At 36.9% G+C, this 22,472-nt stretch overlaps 1 protein-coding gene across 10 annotated transcripts in view; it reads right to left on the minus strand.

Annotated features, from left to right (window-relative positions):
- The window catches only part of Cntn4 (contactin 4), a 1,052,004-nt gene that overhangs the window by 536,111 nt on the left and 493,421 nt on the right, over positions 1-22,472 (minus strand). For all 10 annotated transcript variants that reach the window (XM_045133612.1, XM_045133613.1, XM_045133605.1 and 7 more), the window contains one exon: positions 20,282-20,429. In XM_045133612.1, coding sequence (XP_044989547.1) covers positions 20,282-20,336 — 55 coding nt within the window. In that variant the 5' untranslated portion in view covers positions 20,337-20,429. The remainder of the gene's footprint in view (positions 1-20,281; positions 20,430-22,472) is intronic.

Raw genomic sequence — 22,472 nt, forward strand, 5'->3', positions numbered from 1 at the left:
TTGTTAACAAGGAAAGAATAAGACTATTTTGAGATTCCATCTCACCCCTGTCAGAATGCCTATCAGGAAACTAAATGACAAATGCTGGCAAAGATCTAGGGAAAGAGGAGACTATCTTCACTGTGGGTAGAAATGTAATTTGATATAGTTTCTCTAGCAACCACTATGGAAGTTTCTTGGAAAAGTAAAATTTATAAAAAAAAAAAAGAAAAAGAAAAAGAAAAAAAGCCTGAAAATAGGACTACTAGATGATCCAGCTATACCAGTCCTGAGTGCCTATCGCAGGATGAAATTTCAGAGACATTTGCACATCTATGTTAACTGCTGTACTGTTCATAATACCTAAGAAATGGAATCACATCAGATGTCCATTCATAAACAAATGAGTAATGAAAATTTGGTATTGTTTACAATGGAATTTATTTAACTGAAAAATTAAATCATAACAGTTTAAGACTAAATGGATAAAACTGGAAATTAATATGTTAATCAAATAAGACAAACACAAAAAGATAAAGATTATATGATTTATCTCATAAGTGGGGGAGAAAACTACAAAGAGGGCTATGAGAGGGGCAGAAAAGATCTTACTTGAGGTAGCAGGGAAAAGAGAGTAACATACTGGGATATGAAAGGGGCAGTGACAGGAAGAAGATGATTGGGAGGATGGCAGTGAAGGAAGGATGAACAAGAACAAAGTGTGCATGGAATGCAAAGTCAAAACCCACTATTTAGTATTTCATCTTCAAAAAGAACATTTTTAGGGCTGGAGAAATGGCTAAGCGGTTAAGCGCTTACCTATGAAGCCTAAGGACCTCTGTTTGAGGCTGGATTCCCCAGGATCCACGTAAGCCAGATGCACAAGGTGGCATATACATCTAGAGATTTTTTTTACAGTGGCTGGAGGCCCTGGCATGCACATTCTCTTTTTATCTATCTGCCTCTTTCTCTCTGTCTGTTTGTTGCTCCCAAACAAATGAATAAAAACTAAATAAAAATTTTAAAAATATATCATTTTTAAATAGAAAGGTAGAAATTGGATGTCCTCATGCAAGGCAAGACTTTAACAACTGCAACCTCTTGTGATGATAATAACTGGGATATCTGATCTTATGGGGTACCCTTCAGCAAAACCATCAGCTAAGTTGCTCCCAAATTCCTGACCTAAAACTTTATATGGGGTTAAAAAAAAGCTTTTATTACTATTTTATAGAGGAAAACCCCATAATACAGAACAATCCTTATATTCTAATGCTGTCATGATTCTGATAATCCCTGTTTCACCATTGGAATTATAATGATAACAGCAGTGGATGGCTAAACAAAAAACTGATTTCATATCAGTGAACAAAAAGATAGTCTCTAAGATAATTGACACTAAAACCAAGGAAACTCAAATTTTGCACTGAAGAACCAACTGTTTTCCCTACAACTTTATAAATGGCTTCTGTGTTACAGTGTAAGCTCTGCTCCTGCCACAGATCCTCAGCACAGTGTCAAAACACTATGTGCTTGAAGTCATAACAGCATTATATGCCAGGTGGTCCCTGCTTCAGGGCCCCACTTCAGAGTTAAATTACTCCTCATATTCTGCATGAAGAGAATTAAAAAGAAGGAGCCTTTTAGATATCAAGTCAAACTATAACAATAGTATTTTTATACATCTTGGTCCCAAATTGATTTTTACTAAATAATACATAACCCATTGTGTTAAAAATTATAACTGAAATTTACATATCAGAAAAATAACAAAGGAAGAATAAGTGATCACACATGAAAACATGACCTAGCTGACTCTTTACAGCTAGCTTGCACAGATGTGTCAGGCTGATCCACTACAATATCTGGTGCTTAGCCTAGAAGTTACTGCTTCTCTACTTTAGCTTGTCCTAGATGAGAGAAGCACAGTGCTGGCATGTGAGATAAATTGTAAATCATACAGATAGCAGGAAATAAAGAATACTGACTCACTTAAGAATCAGTCACTATCCTTTGACAACTTCCCTTTGAGTTCTGGTCATAGTAAAAACAAAGCCTCAGATGGCACTATCATGTCTCCAGACCTCTCTGCTGCACCATTCTTATTTTCATGGAGAAATCCCAGGGTTAACCATCCCTGTTCTAAGGACAAGACCATCTGTAACACGTTTGTTTACATCTTGTGTGTAGCAACTAATAGCACTATGACGTTTTATTAGATCAAACTCTTAATGGACTTGGTAACAAAAATAAAAATAAACTAAAGCAAAAAATAGTGTTTTACAGATTGGTCTAAAACAGATGATGATCAAATCAGAGAAACACTGGCTTAGAAACTTCATTTGGGCATAGCCCCATAAGTTTCCATATACAGAATCTGAATCCTAAGTGATTGACTGATTTGCTGAAAGTCTTAAAATTGAAAGGTAGCCTCTTTGGGTTTTTACCACAATAAATTATGAAGCTCAAAACTAAGCATCTATTTATAATTGCTAAGAGAATTTAAGTTTATTTGTTCCTTACTTTAAATATATTTTATTTATTTGTTCATTGGAGACAGAAAGAGTGGAGAAAGGGAGAGAGAGAGAGTCAAAAAGGCAGACAGAGAGAGAACGTGTGTGTCAGGGCTTCTAGCCAGCGCAAAGGAACTCTAGATACATAGGCCACCTTGTGATCTGGAATACAAGGGTACCTGGGTTCTTAGGCTTCTCTAGGCAAGAGCGTTAAGCACTAAGCCTTCTCTCCGGCACTACTGCCTACTTTGTAATTAATCAAGGTTAAATAATAGCATACCTATCGGGAATTATAATGAGCAATTAGTAACCGTTTTTCTTTTATTCTTTCCCTCATCCGAAATGCAACTGAGTAGAGCAAAACTTACGGCAATCCTAAGGGAAATGCATAAAATCTCTACCCTTAACTTCAAGTTCGGCTTTATCTAGTTAGATAAATATTACATTACAACTCGTTTATGTGTAAATATCACAGCACTGGGGAGAAGAGCATTCTTAAAGAGGGTTCCAAGAGCTGAACTGAAGAGAATGAGAGAGAATGGGAGGTGGGGCTGGGATTTCATTTTCACTTGACAATTTCTATTTCCCCAAGATCACTTCTGTGCAAATCATGTTCACCTGTCTTGTCAGTATTTCATAACTTCTCACCCAAATTCTACAGAGAATATCAAACCAGGTTATGACAAAAATGGCTGAGCCTTACAAATACAACTGCTTTAAAAAAAAAAAAATCACCCCTTTGCTCAGTGTAGATGGGAGTTGACTTTGGTTTTACTTTTTGCTTTGAATTATCATTATTCCCATGAGTAGTTGAAGGCACAGTATTTTTTTTTTTCTATGAGCAAGATTTTGCTAGAGTATTTCATACTTGCAAAAAAGCATAGAAAGGAGTATACAAAAAGTACATGTCATACATGAATATGTTATTCTAGTGAATTTTAAACAAATACATTAAAACTTTACTCATTTCAACTCAGAAGGAGGTGAACAGTTGGAGTTTGAAGGTGTGCTTAAAGACAATTTCATTAGCTTTAAATCTGTGTTCTAAGCGAAGGTATAATTAGACTGAGAAACAAAGGGGGCAGGAACAAGGGAGAAAGAACATAAATAAGTAGGTCAGGGGGAGAGAAAATGAATATTACAGCAGGGGGTGGAGACAAACAAGGCAATAAATTCAAGAGGAAATAAAATGCTGGGAGTTACGGAGGGATGTCTCCTTGGAGCAAAGGTAGAAATCAGCTTGCTGCAGCTACATACAACACTTAAAGCAAGCGAAGGAGCTCACCCGTCACAGAATAATAATCTGGCTTTCTTCATAATAAGGGAGCAAATCACTAACTGAGGAGGAAGGCTCAGAAAGGTTGAGTTCATGCACAGGAGACACTGGGGTGTTGAACTAGAGTGTTAACTGGAAGGACTATAGTAAGCTGAGGCTGTTGTTGGCCAGGATAAAGTATACCAAGGACACCTAGTATATTAGTTACTTTGCTTATCAATGACAGAAGATACCTGCTAAAGGCAAGTTAAGGAAGGAAAGGTATACTCTGCCGCACAGTTTTAAAGTATAGTCCACCATGAGGGGAAGGGTGACAGTAGATGTAGTTGTGGCAGCAGGACCCTGAGATGACTGGTCAGGTTGCATCCAGAGTCAGAGACAGAGAGATGAATGCTGGTGCTCAGCTTGTTTTGCCTTATTATTGAGTTTGAGACTCTAGCATATGAGATGGTGCTTCCCACATCATGATGGATCACCCTGCCTCACTTAAACCTTTCTGGATATACTCTCACAAACACACCAAGAGATTTGTCTCCAAGCTGATTATAAACCCAGTAAAGTTCACTGGCAAGATAAGCCCATACACCTGGAATTGGTCAAGTTATTCACTTATTTAATTGTCCATAGCTAATACACTAGTGACAATATTCACAATAAAAATTATAGGAAGCCTTTAAAACACCTACAACAATAGGAAGAAGACAGAGATGACAGCTACTATTATTTCTAATATAAGTTTGCTTATCAGAAATGACCCTGTCTTTCTTTGTCACTATAAAAACTGAGAGAAAAGGCAAAACAGAGTCAGTTATAAAATAGTAAATGTGTGATGCCATATTTTCCTACATTTCTGAAACTGTCTAATTTAAATGTTAACAGAGGGCTGGAGAGATGGCTTAGTGGTTAAGCACTTGTCTGTGAAGCCTAAGGACCCTGGTTCGAGGCTCAATTCCCCAGGACCCATGTTAGCCAGATGCACAAGTGGGTGCATGCATCTGGAGTTTGTTTACAGTGGCTAGAGGCACTGGCATGCCCATTTTCTCTCTCTCTATTTATCTGCCTCTTTCTCTCTGTCTGTCACACTCAAATAAATAAATAAAAATAAAAATAAATTTAAAAAGAACATAACAAAGTAAATGTTAGCAGATTATTGGCTGGGTAAAAACTTGGAAAATATAATGTTCATATAAAATGCCATATTTATGTCCATAAAGATACTAAGAACAGCTTTACTATAAGAATCATATAATATTTTTTGATGCTGAGAATTAAGCATGAAACCTCACACAGAGTAAGTACAAACTCTACTATAGACATACCTCCCAGGCTAGAGAATACAATTAGGTAAGAACAATAGCAAACACTTTGGCTTTCTTCTTCCTTTCCTTTAAGGGAAAAAAAAAAATGAGATTGAAGAAAGCTGTGACTTGGTCCATTATGAGTTTACATTACAATAAACTAAACTCCATCACTCTGGCCATTCTACTTGGCTTATTTCATGATAGAATAGCAAGAAAGTACATCTGGTTAAAGCATTCTGTCTGAGTACCCTTCTAAATTTTCTTTTTCTCTATTCAAACTATAATCCAGTATCTCTTGATGGTAATGCATACTTTGATTTCAAAATGGCAAAGGTAGATAGCATTATGGATTGTCATATCTACCAATATTATCTTAAATATATACTTATATATTTTAGGGATATGAAACTAACATGCTTAACATTTTAGTTATTCTTCTGTAAAATACAATGAGTTATAAAATCATTAAAAGTAATTTATACAATTGGTATATTATTAAATTTAGTATGTATATATACTATATATTCTATGAAATGCCTTGTGTTTTCAGAAATAAATATTAACAGAAACAGGCCACTGTATTAAATATCTCTGCAATCTCAAAATTAAACTACCTACAAAAGCTCATACATATAGCAATTATACTTAGAGGTTGGTATTGAACTAGAGTCATCTCAGCCTCAAGGCTACTATGGGCAACTTTTAGGAACTTTATAATTTTTTCTGAATTACTCATTTAAGTCTTGTATGAGTTTCAAACAAATTGCTTGAGATTGGAAAATTATTACTTACTAATTCTTCCTACTAACCCAAAATGTCTCGATAAGCTCTATGTCAGTACACAAGTTGTAGCCAACACTTAGTAAAGTATTATCAGGAAGTTAACAAAAAAACTGATAAATTGACATGTAAATATTTTCAAAATAGTTATCAGTACTAAATTTGCGAAAGCAATTTCTTCTTTCACTATAACTTGTTACATAGGAAAAGTATAGATGGAATTCTTAGCCAAGTTTCCTAAGACTATTGTCTGAAAACAGCTGAAGAAGGTGATTGATACTTTTGGCTAGAACACCCTTAAATTTAAAAAGTCATGTTCGGGCTGGAGAGATGGCTTAGTGGTTAAGTGCTTGCCTGTGAAGCCTAAGGACCCTGGTTCGAGGCTCAATTCCCCAGGACCCACGTTAGCCAGATGCACAAGGGGGCACACACATCTGGAGTTCGTTTGCAGTGCCTAGAAGCCCTGGCGTGCCCATTCTCTCTCTCTCTACCTATCTACCCACACCCCTCTCTGTCACTCTCAATAAATAAAAATGAACAAAAAAATTTTTAAAAAAGTCATGTTAATTTTAAAAAAATAGGGTTCAGACATGTTACATAACAAGAAAGTATAAACATCAAATCAGGAAAAATATTTGCCACTTTGATAAAAGTAACTTAAACATCAGTATTTTATTCTTGTGCTGGAATCCAGAACTCAAAAGTCTAAACAATAAGAAGACAAATACCCCACTCACAAAATGGGGTGCAGAGTTGAACAGGCAATTCACAGAGGAAGAAATACAAATGGCAAACACACACTTAAGAAAATGTTCATCATCCCTAATCATCAGAGAAATGCAAATTAAAACAACTATGAGATTCCACCTTACCCCAATAAGGATAGCCAACATCAAAAAGTCAAATGAAAATAAATGCTGGCGAGGATGTGGAGAAGCAGGGACACTCATTCACTGTTGGCGGGACTGCAGGATGGTACAACCACTCTGGAAAGCAATATGGAGACTCCTAAAAAAGCTGACTATAGAAATACCAACAGATCCAGTTATACCTTTACTGGGCATCTACCCTAAAACCTTCAAACCAAAGGCCAGAGAGATTTGCTCAACCATGTTTGTAGCAGCTCAATTCATAATAGCTAAAAGCTGGAACCAACCCAGATGTCCATCATTAGAAGAATGGATAACAAAGATGTGGTATATCTACACAATGGAATTCTATACAGCAGTAAGAAAAAATGACACAAAGAAATTTGAGGAAAAATGGTTGAACCTGGAACAGATCATTCTCAGTGAACTTACCCAATCACAGAAAAAAAAATTGACACAGTCTCACTCATCTACAACACCTAACCTGAATCTACCCAAGATACCTTACATACTCAGCAATCACCGCATGGACTAGACAATAGGATGGAAGGGAGGGCGGGGAGGGCATCGAAGGGTGGAAAACAGTAATCTGGACCCAAATGGCATTGGTACCATAAAATTCTACTTCCTAAAAGTCAGACCAAATGGCTGAACCTTCAGTAGACCTTTACAGGAAACACCTGAACCACAAGACACTGGAGAGGGTAGGATCAAAGCTCTGTGAACTTGGGAAAATGTATTTATGTTTTCGCTTTGCATTTTTTTTTCTTCTTCCCCCAAACAGGGATAGAATGTATGGGCACAAAACCTGGCAATCTGACTCTCTGAATGCTGAAGCAACACTCAGCCAGATATTCATAACTCTTCAAAAAGTAGAGAAAGAAGCTGGGTGTGGTGGCATATGCATTCAATCCTAGGACTGAGAAGCAGAGGAATTAGGATCACTCCAAGTTTGAGGCCACCCTGAGATTCCAGAGTGAATTCCAGGTCAGCCTGGGCTACAGTGAGACCCAACCTTGGAAAAAAAAAAGTGAAGAAAGGCTTCCTTCTATGTTTGATGGCTTGCTTGACATTGGGCCACACTTCCCAAAAGAGGGAAGCATTTTTTAGTTGTGGTAACTGCTATGAGTAAGAGCAGAGAGAACCTTAGTGTCTGAGATGCTCGCCTTCCTTGAAAATGTACACACTTCACCAAGGTATCATTTGCAGAACCACCTGCATGTGTCATCTTTCCCCATGAGGAAACATCTGCTCTCTTGTTCTGAGGGAGCAATCCAATATGGAACCCAAAGAGAAACAACTTGAGAGAATTAACTGTGAGGGAGACTCATTATTTCTTCCCTTACTATTGTTGAAGAAGCAGCTCTAGGAAGTGGAGTGGGGAATAGTGAACGATTGTTCCTACCTAGCTGGGACTCTCCACACAGAATAGCAGAGGAGAGGCTAGTACTGGACTCTGCTTGTGCCTTTGATTATCTCTGGGGCTTTGGACAAACCAAGGTTGCCTATAAAGAGAACTGGGACAGGTCCATGAGTATGTCACTCTGCTTACCACTGCAGCAGATATTGGTCCTGAGTAATACTTTCTTCACATATGAGACCCTCAGAAGATAGCAGTGTATGAACACACTTACCTATGCTTTTCCTCAGAACATTATTTTTAACACATAAATCTAAACCTTTTAGAAATGTTCAGATGATTTTACTATATTTATGGGTTTGTACAAACTTCACCACTAACTAATTACAAATTATTTTCATCAGCTTTAAAAGAAACTGCATATGTAATATGAGATATTCTTTGTCCTGTCCCAGGCCTGTTCTGAACAAACACAAATCTAGCTTCTGTTTCAGTGGATTTGTCTCTGGGTTCAGTATTGTTGTGACACAGGACACAGCCTTAGGTGTAGAATGATATTTTCAAAGTCTGTCCATGCTGTCACATGCATCACACTTAATTACTTTTAATGGCTAAATGATATTCTACTATGTGAATCTATTGTGTTTTGTTTCTTCGTTTACCAGTTAATGCAGATCTTGTTTGTTCTCATCCCAGAACATCTACTAGCAGCACTATCAGGAATGCTTATGCAAAGGTGGTTTCTGTTTTGCTTAGTGTAATTTCATGTTTCTGGATAGGGAATTTTACAATATCAGCTTTCACTGTTTTGCTTTTTTTTTTGCTACATAAAAGATATACATTTTTGGGGGGGGTGGATGTATGGCTCAGTAGTTAATACACTTGCCTACAAAACGTATTCTAACAACATGTGTTCAATTCCCAAGTACCCATGTAAAGTCAGAAACATAGTGGCTCATGCATCTGTTGTTTGCTTGAAGTGGCTGGAGGCCCTTGAGGACCCATTCTCTCTTGGATTCTCTTCTCTTTCTCTTTGCTTGTAAATAAATAAACATAAGTATATAAGAAGATGGGATAAAAAGATAGTAAGAGCCACAGGTTGGGGCATCATACTCAGCGGCATTTTCTCCCCATTAACTAACTGTTGCTCTCACAGAACAAAACCCATAACCCCATGGAAAATACTGACAACCCTATTTAGGAGGGCCCCCAGTGGAATGGGGGCAGGGATGAGGGAAAACATGGTACTACTGCTTCATGTATCCACACTAAGTTTGTTCTTAATTAAAAAAAGAAAAAAGAATATGTGTTAAGCCAGCCATGCAGCACACACCTTTAATTCTAGCACTTGAGAGGCAGAGGTACGTAGATCTCCATGAGTTTCAAGGCTATGCTGAGACTACATAATGAATTCTAGGTCATCCTTGGCTAGAGAGAGACCTTACATCCAAAAACAAACAAAAAAGAGTATGTGTGCATACATACACACACACATATATTTAGTCAACATATTACCAGATTTACATATATATATAATCAGTCTCTTTATCAGTTTCTCAGGAAAGGGCAGGGATGCCAACTTGGGTTTCTACTTCTATGAAGACTAGAAGGGATGGGGTTATATCATAGCTACAGACAGCTACACACTAGACTCTGAGGTTAGTCCTTCATTTCTCTGTTAGAACTGTCTATTAAAAATACTATGTAAGGGACAGAGAGATGACTCAGCAATCAAGGCACTTGCATGCAAAGCTTAATGACCTGGATGTGATTCCCCAGTACCCACACCAGATACATAAAGTGGCGTAGGCACTTGGAGTTCATTTGCAGTAGCTGGAGGCCCTGGAGAGCTCATTCTCTCTCATTCCCCCCTCCTTTGTCTTTATGCTTTCAAACATAGAAATAAAAGCCTTTAAAATAATAGGAGAGACACATATGTAACTTCAAATCTGGAGAAAAGGTAAAAGAAAAATGAAACAATGATTTTACCTAATATATATGCTATTTACCTTATAATCATGCGAAAATTACCAGTGAGCCATTTTTCTCTCGATACCCTATGGTAGGTAGAGTTGAGATGATATGACGACAGAATGAGGTACCTTATGTAGCATCCACGGCCACAGAACATTGAGGTCACAGCCATAGCTGGACCTCAGGACAAGAGCCCTATAGGATTCTAAAGATTGCTATGTTCTTCAAACTGAAATATTCTCTCCTAGAGGAAGGAGAGAAGTTTGGAAGACATCAGAAGCCAGAAATTTACATACCACAAGGCTCCTCTCCCAAGTTATAAAATGAGTAAACAATTGTTAGGGGAGAGGACACTCTTCAGTGAAACTGCCTACGAGTTGAACAGGGAGATCCAGAGTTTTAAATCTTATGTCATCACCCATGCTGGGTTGGGATTATAAATTAGGCAGCTGCCTTTGAGTCATCTATGTTCCTCAAAAAACTGTCATCTGTACTCCTATAAGTAACCCCACTAAACTCATTAGTTTAGACAGAGGTGAATAGTTTCTTTTGTTTACCATTGAAGCCTTGTATCAGAGGTGGATATATATCTATTCACATTTCCCCAGGAACATCATACATCACAAGGATATCCTAATTGCTGACTTCTAGCCTGAAGAACTGGGAGAGAACAGATTTCTGTGGTGTTTAGGCCTTGAAATTGATGGCAGAATGTTATGGTAGCTTTGTGACACTAATTCATATTTTGGTGACTCTGTAATAGTTATATATCAGGAATTCAAGGGCCCCTTGAATTAAGTGCCTAATGTCTGACCAATTTAAAAAAGTTCTTTAGAGAGGGGTTCTTTTGTGGCATTTTCCAAACTGCTTGAGAAACAAAAACCTTGGATATAAATCTTAATTCTGATCTGAAGAGCTTTCTGCCTTAGAGTCAATTATTTCTAAACCAAATAATGTCATTTTCCTTAAGGGGAAGTATTCTTGATTATTCTGAGAAAACACAGAAAATCTGACAAAACACTAGGGGTTTTGCTAAATATGAAAACTTGTCTGTTTTATCTCCTCAAGCACAGAATTCATATCCAATATTATATATGATCATTTACCAAAATGATGGGTAATTTACTCTATTTGTAGCCTCAAGGGATGTTTTCTCTTATATCCTATTATCTAAATATTCTATAACATATTTCTATCTTCCTTTTCAATTAAGGAGTAATAATTTCTGCATTTATTTCATCAGAGTAACTACTGGTAGTTCATAGGCAGCAATCAAGTACTTGTCAGAAAGATTAAGTTATGTAAATAATGAAGGCATTTGTGGTAACATGAAAAGCCATTACTATTTTTTTGTTATTTTTTTTTTCAAGGTTGGGTTTCACTATAGCCCAGGATGACTTGGAATTCACTATGTAGTCTCAGGGTAGCCACAAACTCATAGTGATCAACCTACATTTGCCTGCATAAAGCTGATATTAAAGATGTACACCACCACACCCAGTCACCGTTACTTATTTATCAGTAGTGTTCTATAAGGTGCTCTGAAAAGCATTCTGACTTGGATAAAAGGTAATATATAGACCAGGAAACAAGGAAAATCAGTGGCTGGTACCATTAAATACTTGGACTGTATCAGTTAACCAGCTCACAAACAATGTATGCTCCCTTCCAGGTGACATGTGACATGGTTCCCTGCTTGCTTAACCCATAAAACCCCTCAAAATGTGCAAATTATGGGTTCAAATCTTCATGTTCACTTTAAGAATATCTGTGAAAATGCCCAGGCCATTAAGGGTAGCATATCTGCAAAGCCAGCAAATATCTGAAAGATGTCACTTTAAAGAAGCAGTGTGTGCCATTCTGGCAATAGAATGGTGGAGTTGGTAGATGTGCCCAGGTTAAACAGTGGGGCTAGACACAGGATTGGCAGACCAAAGAGAGTGCTTAATTTCTGCTGTACATGCTTAAAAACACAGAGAGTAATGCTGAATGTAAGGGTTTAGATGTGGATTCTCTGGTCACTGAGCATGTCCAGGTGAACTAAGCACCCAAGATGCACCGTTGTACTTACAAAGCTTATGGTAAGATTTCACCATTACTAAGCTCTCCCTACCACATTAAGATGATCCTCACTGAGCAGGAACAGATTGTTCCTAAGCCAGAGGAGGATGTTACACAAAAGAAGGATATCCCAGAAGAAACTGAAGAAACAAAAACTTATGGCATGGGAGTAAATTTAGCATAAAAATAAGTGGAAATAAAAGTTCCCCCCCCCCAAAAAAAAAGAAAGAAAGAAAGAAGAAAATCACAGGTCTATGAAAACTGATGACTAGGCTTTGGTTATGAATATGTTATTAATCTCTCATATTCCTACATTTTAATATGGGATGATGACAATGTCTGCCTTAATTGCCTGTCAAGCAGATACTGGGTAGTTCTCTATCTTTGAGTCCAAGGATCTCCTGATAGACTCGTTGAAACACAGATAAGTTACATGTAGAAATTCTCATGCTGGATAGATGGCTTAATAAGTAAAGCACTTGTCTCACAAGCATGGAGACCTGATCTGGGATCCTCGGTTCCCATTTGTCATGCCAAGTTTGGTGCAAGCCTATAATAATTCCAGTGCTGGGGAGCAGGAGGGAATGTCTGGCTCACTGGCTACCTTGTATAGCCAAATGGGTGAATCCCATGTTTAACAAGAAACCTTGTCTCAAATAATAAGGTGAAGAGTGACTGAGGAAGATAACCGAAGTCAAGCTCTGGTCTCTCTGCACACACACACACACACACACACACACACACACACGCACATACACACACACACACACACACACATGCACATTCACTCTGACATATACATGTGTCCACATATACATGTAAACATGCATAATTAACATAAAATTTGAAGCAAAATTAAAACAACAATTGAGGTGAACCCCACACTTGGGACTATGAGGAAGAAGGGATACAAGATGAAGGCCAGCCTGAAGTACCTAGCAAGGATTTTGAAGTCAGTCTGTGCTTTATGTTCAGCCACTACCTCATACCAAAAATAAAAAATAAAACAGTACAAAACTAACAACTCACCTCCTCCAACCAACCAACTGAACAAACAACAAGAAGAAATTCTCATTTTATATGTCTGGCTGGGCCCCAAAATCTTCATAGCTCATAATTTACTAGGTGATACTAATGCCACTCCACAGATTTACTTTTAGGGGGTCAATAGTTGATAGTTTTATCAAAAGATAAGCAGCAAGTCTAATGTCGTTGCAGTGCCCAGGCTCTTGACTACCAGTGCTGCTGAGTTTACAGATGGCAGTTTTGCCAGGAGTCTAGAGGCCACTGGCTGCTCCTGTGTCTCATTCTCATGCTCCAGGCAGCATTACTAATTCACATTTCAAAAAGAATCATCAGTGACTTGATAGTAATAGTATATACTATTTACATTCTTATTGGTCATCTTTTCTTTTTGTTCCAAATTTGCTTCATTAATCTGAGCTGTATCATTTGTTTATACAAGAAATATGAACTGGACTCTATCCATGTTCTCTGTGTTATTTACAGTGAAAATGCTTAGCCTGGCTGGGCATATCTAATTAAGCCATTAATGGCTTTGCTGTAGGAGAGATTTTTAATAGAATATTTCTAATATTTTTTGTTTGCTTGCCTGCTACTATAGAGGATAGAAAAGTCACTGCTAATTTCTATGTTTATATCTACTTTTGATTATTATTTTCCCAATGTGGAAACATTTAAATACAAAAATTAATATTGAAAATAAGTTTTATATTTGATATTTATTATTTTCTGGGAATACATGTTCCACTCTTTTCTTGAATTCTTATTACTGAAGTCTTTGTACTTTTAATATAGTTTACAGCTGTCTCCCTGGCTAAAACATTCCCACCCTGGGCTTCATTTCATGGTCATCGTTATGACAGAGCACAAGTGAAATAGGAATCTATGCTCTGGATTCAGTCAGCATGAATGTAACACAAAGGCAAGCTAGTTTCTTAGAAAAGAGAAACAATAAAATAAGAGGACTACCCTTTGCAGTAACTAAACAGAAACTGGCATTTGCTCTACTCTCTTGTGATATTAATTAAACATGGTATTTTAGCAAGAATATAACACAGACTAGGTTTAATGTTTATCTATAACTACAATTATTTGATTGTTTCTTTTCCTGTCTGTTCTGGTGGCAACACAAACATCTTGGAAACTGACATCCTCGACATGGTTACACTGTATCATCAAGTCTTGACATTTGTTCTTGCATGTTTTTACGTCCTGGTAGGGGCAGAGGGGCATGATGAAAAAGGAGGGATGCATGAGGATGTGTGTTGCTTCAATGATTTGCTAGGTTTGAATTGAGTACAATGAATGTTCTCAAAAGAATCTATCAACACATACAGGGAATTCTAGTTACATATTTGTACATTTAAAACCAACATAAGCTTTTTGTTCCCAAAAAGTTTTATGAGAGACCACTGAGAATTCTTTCCCTGTGCTCTTATAGCAGGAACTGATCTTTGTTTAGCTTTCTTTATTACTATTTTCATACATTCAAGCTATGTCCATGCAACTGAATATATTAAACCCTGGGTCCTCCTTGCTCCACAATTTGTGAACACTCACCAATTTCTGGGTGTATCTCCCATGAATTATACAAGATCTTTATTCTACTGCTAACCCTCTGGGGAAGCTGTATTAACAACACAGAGTTTTGAGAGAAAATCAACAAAAGGCATGCAGTTAGAAAGAGGGCACTTTCTCAAACAGATTACTGCTAAAGTTGGTAAGATGCTTCACAGAATACTGGGAATCAATTTAGCCTCTCTGAATCCACAATCATCTGAAAATGCATCAATTATGCATTTTTGCACTCTTTTATAGAGGTTTTTTTTTTTTAAGTCTTCATGCCTCTCACTGCACATGAACATATGGACCAGCCTTTTTACTCTCTCCTTCAAACTCTGCCAATGTGAACAGAATCTGTCACACATGGCCAAACATATGACCTGTATGAAATTTCATATTAGTTGAATAAAATTCCAGATTTATCTCTAACCCTGTAAGCATACATATATCCATCTTATACCATAAGTATGGATAGAATCACAAAATTTACAAGTTGAAAGCAGGACGTTAGAGAACATCTGTTCGACCCCCTCGTTGCACAGAAAAATCACTGAGAGGCAAAATGACTTTCCAAAGTCTGGTAAAATAATGAAGCTAATAAATAGTAGAAATAATAAAAATATCCAAATGCAGGATCTAGATGTTTATAAAACAAAATATATGGAGTAATCTGCACTTGTACTTGTGTAAGTGCAAGCATACTTAGGCATATGTGAATATATACAAAAATATATACTTAGGCATATATGGATATATACATATATATGCATACATATGACAAAGCTATATTTCTTGCCTGGTATTTTCCTAAATATATACTACTAATACTAGGTGTTTATGTGTCTCTCTTCTACTAACTGTGATTTGTTTGCAGTGGGAATTTGAGACACCATTCTGTTGGAAATCTATAAGGCACGTCAAGAAAGCATGTTTAAGCCGGGCGTGGTGGCGCACGCCTTTAATCCCAGCACTCAGGAGGCAGAGGTAGGAGGATCGCCGAGAGTTTGAGGCCACCCTGAGACTACATAGTGAATTTCAGGTCAGCCTGAGCCAGATTGAGAATGAGACCCTACCTTGAAAACACCAAAAAAAAAAAAAAAAAAAAAAGCATGTTTAAGAAATGACTTCCTATAGGACAAGAGGCGGAGTCATTCTTCACTTGCTGGGACTGCCCCAAACAGAGGGCTAATATCTCATAACTTTCTGTGTTTATTAAAGAGAAAGACTTGAGCCTAAGAAATATAGGAAAAGTCCACCCCAACTCTAGAGTAAGTCAGAGTAGATGAGATGGGTGTTGCACCTAGAACATATGATACATATTCCCAGGGATGCAAGGAAACTTTAATATTGTAGATGTTTAAATCTAATTTCAGAATACATATATGGGTTAGCCTCATAGGTAGCTTTCTACTGAGCTATTATATAAGTGATCCAAGAATAATTTATGCCATAGTAGTATTGTCACTGGCCAGTATGACGCATTTATTCACTCAGTGCATATCTATTGACATTAACTTAATACATATTTACTGACTAACAGATGCTGTGGATAAAACACAAGACAAATACTTGTCATAAATTAGCTAAAAATAGCTTGGCTTATATTAAGCTAAAAAAACTGGACCATTCTTCAAATATTGATTAGAATTCTCAAGAAAAGTTCAGCAATTGGAAGGGTAGAAGATGCTAGTGAAGGGGGAAGTTGTTATTTTTTTTTTTAATTTACTATGGTCTGGAAAAGTAATGAATTAAAGGACCCTCAAGGGTAGATATGAAGAAAATCATAGGGCAAAACTTAAGGCCATTAAACTCTTAAGAACATTCTTAACAAAGGGAATTTTGGGTAGGGGACCTGGAATCCAAGTGTATCATTGTGGTTGTTAGAAATAATGTCCTCCCATAAACTCATGTGTTCTGAATGCTTGGTGCCCAGATATTGGCAACATGGGAGTAGAAGCTTTGCTAGAGGAATTGTGTTGTTGGGACTAGCTTAGGAGTGTTATAGCCAGCTCTTCCTTCCCAGATTTCAACTCACTCTTTCTGCTGATGTTTTCCACCACTTATGGCAGAGGTAATGTCCAACCTCTGCTTATGCATTACTTTCCCCTGCCATAATGAAGCTTCCCCTCAAGAGTGTAAGCCAAAGTCAAAACAGAATAAACAACAACAACAAATCTGCTATCAGCAGCCTTTGGTTGAGTTCTTCATGCCAGCAGGGAAAAGGTAACTACAATAATTAGTATAATTTCTGTTACAGGAAAACCATTTTAGGGAAAATTAGAAAGTATCTCACTGGGAGTTATAAATGAATGCAGACCAACTTGATTTACTTTGTACAGACATTTTTAATGAAAAAATATCTGATTTTTTCATTTTGTTAGAAAAAAAACAATTCAAATATTATTCACTAGGATTATGGCATTATAAATATGAGATTATGCATATAATATTAAAGTGCTGTGGACCAGGTGTACAGAAGTGTTGCTGGGAAATATTGTAATGTGTTTTCTCCAGTTTTCCAGCCACTATAATCTCATTTCCCTATTTTATAGTTCTTGGGTTCTGTTTTACTTCTGTATGAATGTCATAGTCATGGTGTAGTTCTCTGGCTCTGTTGGTTAGAGGGTATTGTCATTCCAGATTTGGTTATCTTTAGCAGGACATGAATCAACCCAAGTAATTGCATTCATGTTCCAAGATTTAGATTACTTACTGGCACCATTATATGTCATGTTATCATTTTTAATTTATCACTAGAGACTGAATCTTGTATTAGAAAAAATGATATGATTTCCATTATGCTAAAATTTTATAATCAATACTTAGGATAATTATCCCTTCTTAAATGATGCATCCCTAGCAGGGTTAGACCATTTATATATAGTAATCTTCATTCTATTTGTAGAAAATGATCATAAGAATGGATATTTGGGATTTACTAATTATGGTAAACATAAAAGACAAGCATACTTTCCTTGTCAAACTCACCATAAAGTGTAAAGCTAAGGAAGTATAGAAAAATATGGATGGAACACAAAAAGAAAAAAGAGCAGTTAAAAAAAATCTGCTCAACATTCACAGTGCCAAGTGCCATGGAAATTAATGAAATCCAAGATAAATACCAAGAAAACAAAAGCATTAATTAAAGCTTGACTTTACCCACTCTGAAAGAGATATATGGGTGAGGGAATGTTAATGGCATGTAACACAGTTTACAAAAAAGTCCCATGAAAACAACCAATGGCTTCATGGCATAGGTGGAGTTACTTACCAGAGCATGTGGATCCAATTAGCGGTTATACCACTACATAGAATGTCTCCTCCTCTCTGGCCACTAGTAACTACCTATAATGCCTCAAGAAGGGACGGGGGAATCATTCCTAGAAGGTCATCCCCCAAACATCCACTCCCACACAAAGATAAATATTACTGCACGAAGAAGGACTAGCTGGGGAAAAGGGGTTCAGTGGAAGGGGAATGGAGTGGGGTCAAGCGTATATTACATGAGGGATTATGTTTAAAATACATAATATACATGTATAAAATTGTCATTGAAATAAAATGGTAAACAATCAATGCACTGATTCTATCATGGCAGCTACATCAACAAGAACACTATAGATACATTCTTGGGGGAGAACTGCATGCTTTCAAAACACAACTTAAATGACTGGTGGTTTTCTTGATTGTTAACCCTTAATTTTTTGATATCTACTCAATAATGTGTGCTAGACAGGTGGGTGGTATATATCTTTAATCTGGGTACATGGGAGGCAGAGGTAGGAGGGTCACCATGAGTTTGGGGCCACTCTGAGACTACATAGTGAATTCCAAGTCAGGCTGGACTAGAATGAGATCCTACCTCAAAAAATCCAAAATAAATAAATAGACAAAGAAAAAAAGGAACATTGTGCCAAATGCATACATTGCTGCACATAAATACTGATAACTGTACTCACTATTTATATTTTAATGAATACATTTGTACAGAGTAATGCGTAATGAAAGCTGGGGGCTCTCACTTGAGGTCAGTAGGGAGTGAGATGCCAGGCAAAAGCAGTCAAAGCAGGGAGCCTGGGATATCGCCAGCATGGGAGAGAATTAGGTTATGAACATGTGAGCAAGATAAATAATATCTCTAAAAGAGATACTAACATCTTCATAAGTATGAATTACAAAGTATATTGTGTATTCAATTAAGGCAAAAATTTAATACTTTAATTAGAATATTAAAAGACTACCAAACAAATACAAACAGTTAAAATGAAAAAAAAAACCTAAAGAATGATCAAAGCAAAAAAATTATAAATGAATAACAAAGCACATAGAAGAATGAAATATGAAATTCTAAGAATTCATTTACAAGCATGGGTTGGGAAAATTTGATGATTGCTAAAAAAATGAACAGTCAAAGGGCTTCTTGTGCTTATTTTAGTTCTCCTGTATAAAGGAAATGTGACATCTAAGGAGTTTTTACAACTTCTTGATGTATCACCAATATCGCCAGTTATTAGAATTAAAAAGAATAGTAAATACTTCCTAAAAGGAGTCTTGGAGGAATAAAATGAGATTACACACTCATGCTTAGCATAGCACCAGACACTGAGCCTGCGGTCTATGCATGTGCTGGCTGCCATATCCTATGTTTGGTTTTACAATGATTGCAAACAACCCACCACATGAGTGAGTAGAGCTCTAAGAACAGTGTGAGCCTGAAATACTTGCAGGTCCCCAGCTGGCTAACTCAATGCAAAGTCCTCAGAGAAGCTTGAATGAATGCATATATCAAAATAATTGTGATCCCAAAGTCATATTTGTTTCATGTTATAAAAAATAGACATATATTCAGGTATTTGGACTTCACACCAAATAACAATGTAGGTAAACCATACACATAAAAAGTCCCTGAACATGCATACTATCCCAGTCTGGGAAACAATTTCCCATGCAAGCTGGACTGAAAGTGCATCAAACTCTGGAATTTCACATGTCAAGTGCTAAGTTCCCACTTTCCAGAAAGCTGAAAAAGTAATAAACCATATATGTGAACTTCCTGAAGCCCCTTTTCTAATGGTTGGACATGAATATATGGTAAAAACCTGTCTTTTTACTTTCTAGCTCCCACTACCCTATGGGTTCATTGAAAGAGAACACAAAGAACCAAAAGATGGAGTGGTACTGGCAAGTACACTGAAAGAGGTCCCAAGATAAACTTCCATTCACAGAGAGCAAAGAAGGCAATCCCCAGACTGTGTCCTGCATTTCATTGCCCAATAGGTCTATACAATTGAGCACCATGATGAGCAAAAATAACAACTTTCAAACTAAATAATGGCTGGAAAGACTCTAAAAAGACCAGATGGACAGGTGAAACATCAATGTCCATGTCTGGGTACAACACCATGAAAGGAGCCACTGAAAGGCCACTAGGAGGGTGTATTCAACACATGTCAGCAAATGCTCATCAGAGTAGCCTGCACTCTTGCCATTTTATCGTTGCCATCTAAAGTGAAGGCCCACTTTTGAATTAGTGTGAAATACAGTGGCATTTTTAAATCAAAAAGTTTGAAATGACACTCTACCTGCAAGGCACAACATGAATGACTGCAATACCAGCAGTTCCCATGGCAACCTCATCTTCAGTTTCTGAGGTCAAAGGAGTTTCAAGTCCAATAACCAGTGAATAGAATCGCTGCTTCTGCTTCTTTTAAGTTTTGAACAACCTTTAATCTGTGGAAAAGAAGAGACATTACAATGAGATTTGGGAATACTTTCTTGTGGGCTTGGGCTCTGAAAATTTGCCTTTACTTGAATATGAATAATATGCACTTATACAAAGCTGTTATTGAAGGAAAAGAAAGTTATTAAATTATGAACATGAGGGCAAATAATTCCTATATTATTTTTGGTGACAGTCTTGGCATGTAGCCCACACTGTTTCAAATTATGATCCTCCTATCTCAGCTTCTCAAAAGCTGGGTCTTCTGTGAACCAACACACCTAGCTTTCTTCCAAATAATACTCATACACAAATTGTAGCTACTATGGTGATGTGTGTACTGAATGAAAACAAGAATGTTGTCTGATGAAGAATGAATTAATATAGAGGGAGTAGTTTACATGGTCATTTCTTGTTCTAATGTGAATTATTTATTTTCCAGATAATACTAAATCTGAAGAAGTAAATAATGAAGAACTGGTACAGCATAAGGTAAATAAGTCTAGCTTTGGTAGATCTTAATGTGAATTACAAATTTCCAGAATGGAATTATTTGTGGGAAAAATAAGATTACTCTATTGATCAAAGCATATGCTTTGAATCTTAGTTTTAAAATGTGCTATAGTTTGAAGGTAATTTGAAAGAGTATACCCATGCATGCATATGTGCATTAGTACAGAGTGGGAGATGGTGAAACCTTCATGAGGCAGTGTGTAGTGAGAACTGCTTATGTCTTCAGACGCAATCTGAATAGCTATCATTGGACTCACGAGTTCTTGAAAGAGTGAGCTATTATGACAAAACTTGGTTTCTGATGCACTTACTCTCTTCCTCTATCTACCAATGTGATCTCTTCTTGCATGCACTCTTGCCATGATACTAGAGCCCTTTCCAGAAACTATACTATGCTGGTTAAAGTTTAAGCCTCCAAAAGTATGAGCTAAAATGTACCTGTTTTTGTTCATAAATAACATGTGTTGGGATATATGAGCTAACATAGAATATGACATAAATACAGAGTCTACTGAAATACACCTTAGTAGCTATGAGTCATTTTCAACTGGATTATTTAGAAGAAACTCAAAGCACAATTAAGAATAATAATTTCTCCATTAGCTGGAAATTTTGAAACAGGATGATTCTGAAGTAAAGACAAGCTCTTTATTCTGTACATGAAAAGCTATGCAACCAAAAAAGGTGAAGTAGGTGTGCATCTATTAGCAATCCAGAGATCTAGGACAGGTCTAGACTGAAGAATACAGGTTCTCTTCAGCTCATTCAGAAGGACCCAGCTTCAGAGTTTCAGGGACACTCACAACTTACTATTATATTTTAAAACTTACTATGATATTTTGAAAATGTATCAAGTTACAAAAGCTAGAAACTGGTTTGAATTATATATATATATATATATATATTTTTTTTTTTTTTTCTTTTTATGTATGTGTTTGTTTGTTGTGTGTGATGTATAGGCACGCCATCGTATGTGGACATACAGTTGTGGGTGTGTATGCACATATGTATGTGAGAGTGTGATGTCTACAGGTTGACATAGGGTATGTTCCTCAATAGTTCTCCACCTATTTTTACAAGACAGGGCCTCTCACAGAACATATTGATCACCAACATAGCTAGATTATCTAATCATTAAATCCCTGGGATTCCATGCCTCTGCATTCTCAGCACTGGGATTACAGATGCACACCACTATACCCACATTTTGCATGCCTACTGAGAATCTAAACTCAGGTCCTCATGCAATCAGTGACAATTATTACATCCATTGTGCCATCTCTCCAGCCTCAAAATATATTTAAAAAATATTATGACTCAAACAAAGGAAAATCATTTGCTACTATTGGTGATGTGTGTCATATCCTCAGTAAAACAGACCTACTTCAGTGTGCTTCCTCTCATCCACTCATCTATTTTTATTTTTTGGTTTATGTTTTCATGGAAGGGTCTCTCTCTAGCACAGGCTGACCTAGAGCATACTCTGTAGTCCCAAAGTGCCAGGCTGGCCTCGTACTCACAGCAATCCTCCTACCTCTACT

The sequence above is a fragment of the Jaculus jaculus genome, chromosome 14, assembly GCF_020740685.1.
Source record: "Jaculus jaculus isolate mJacJac1 chromosome 14, mJacJac1.mat.Y.cur, whole genome shotgun sequence".
In the NCBI taxonomy this organism is placed as follows: domain Eukaryota; kingdom Metazoa; phylum Chordata; class Mammalia; order Rodentia; family Dipodidae; genus Jaculus; species Jaculus jaculus.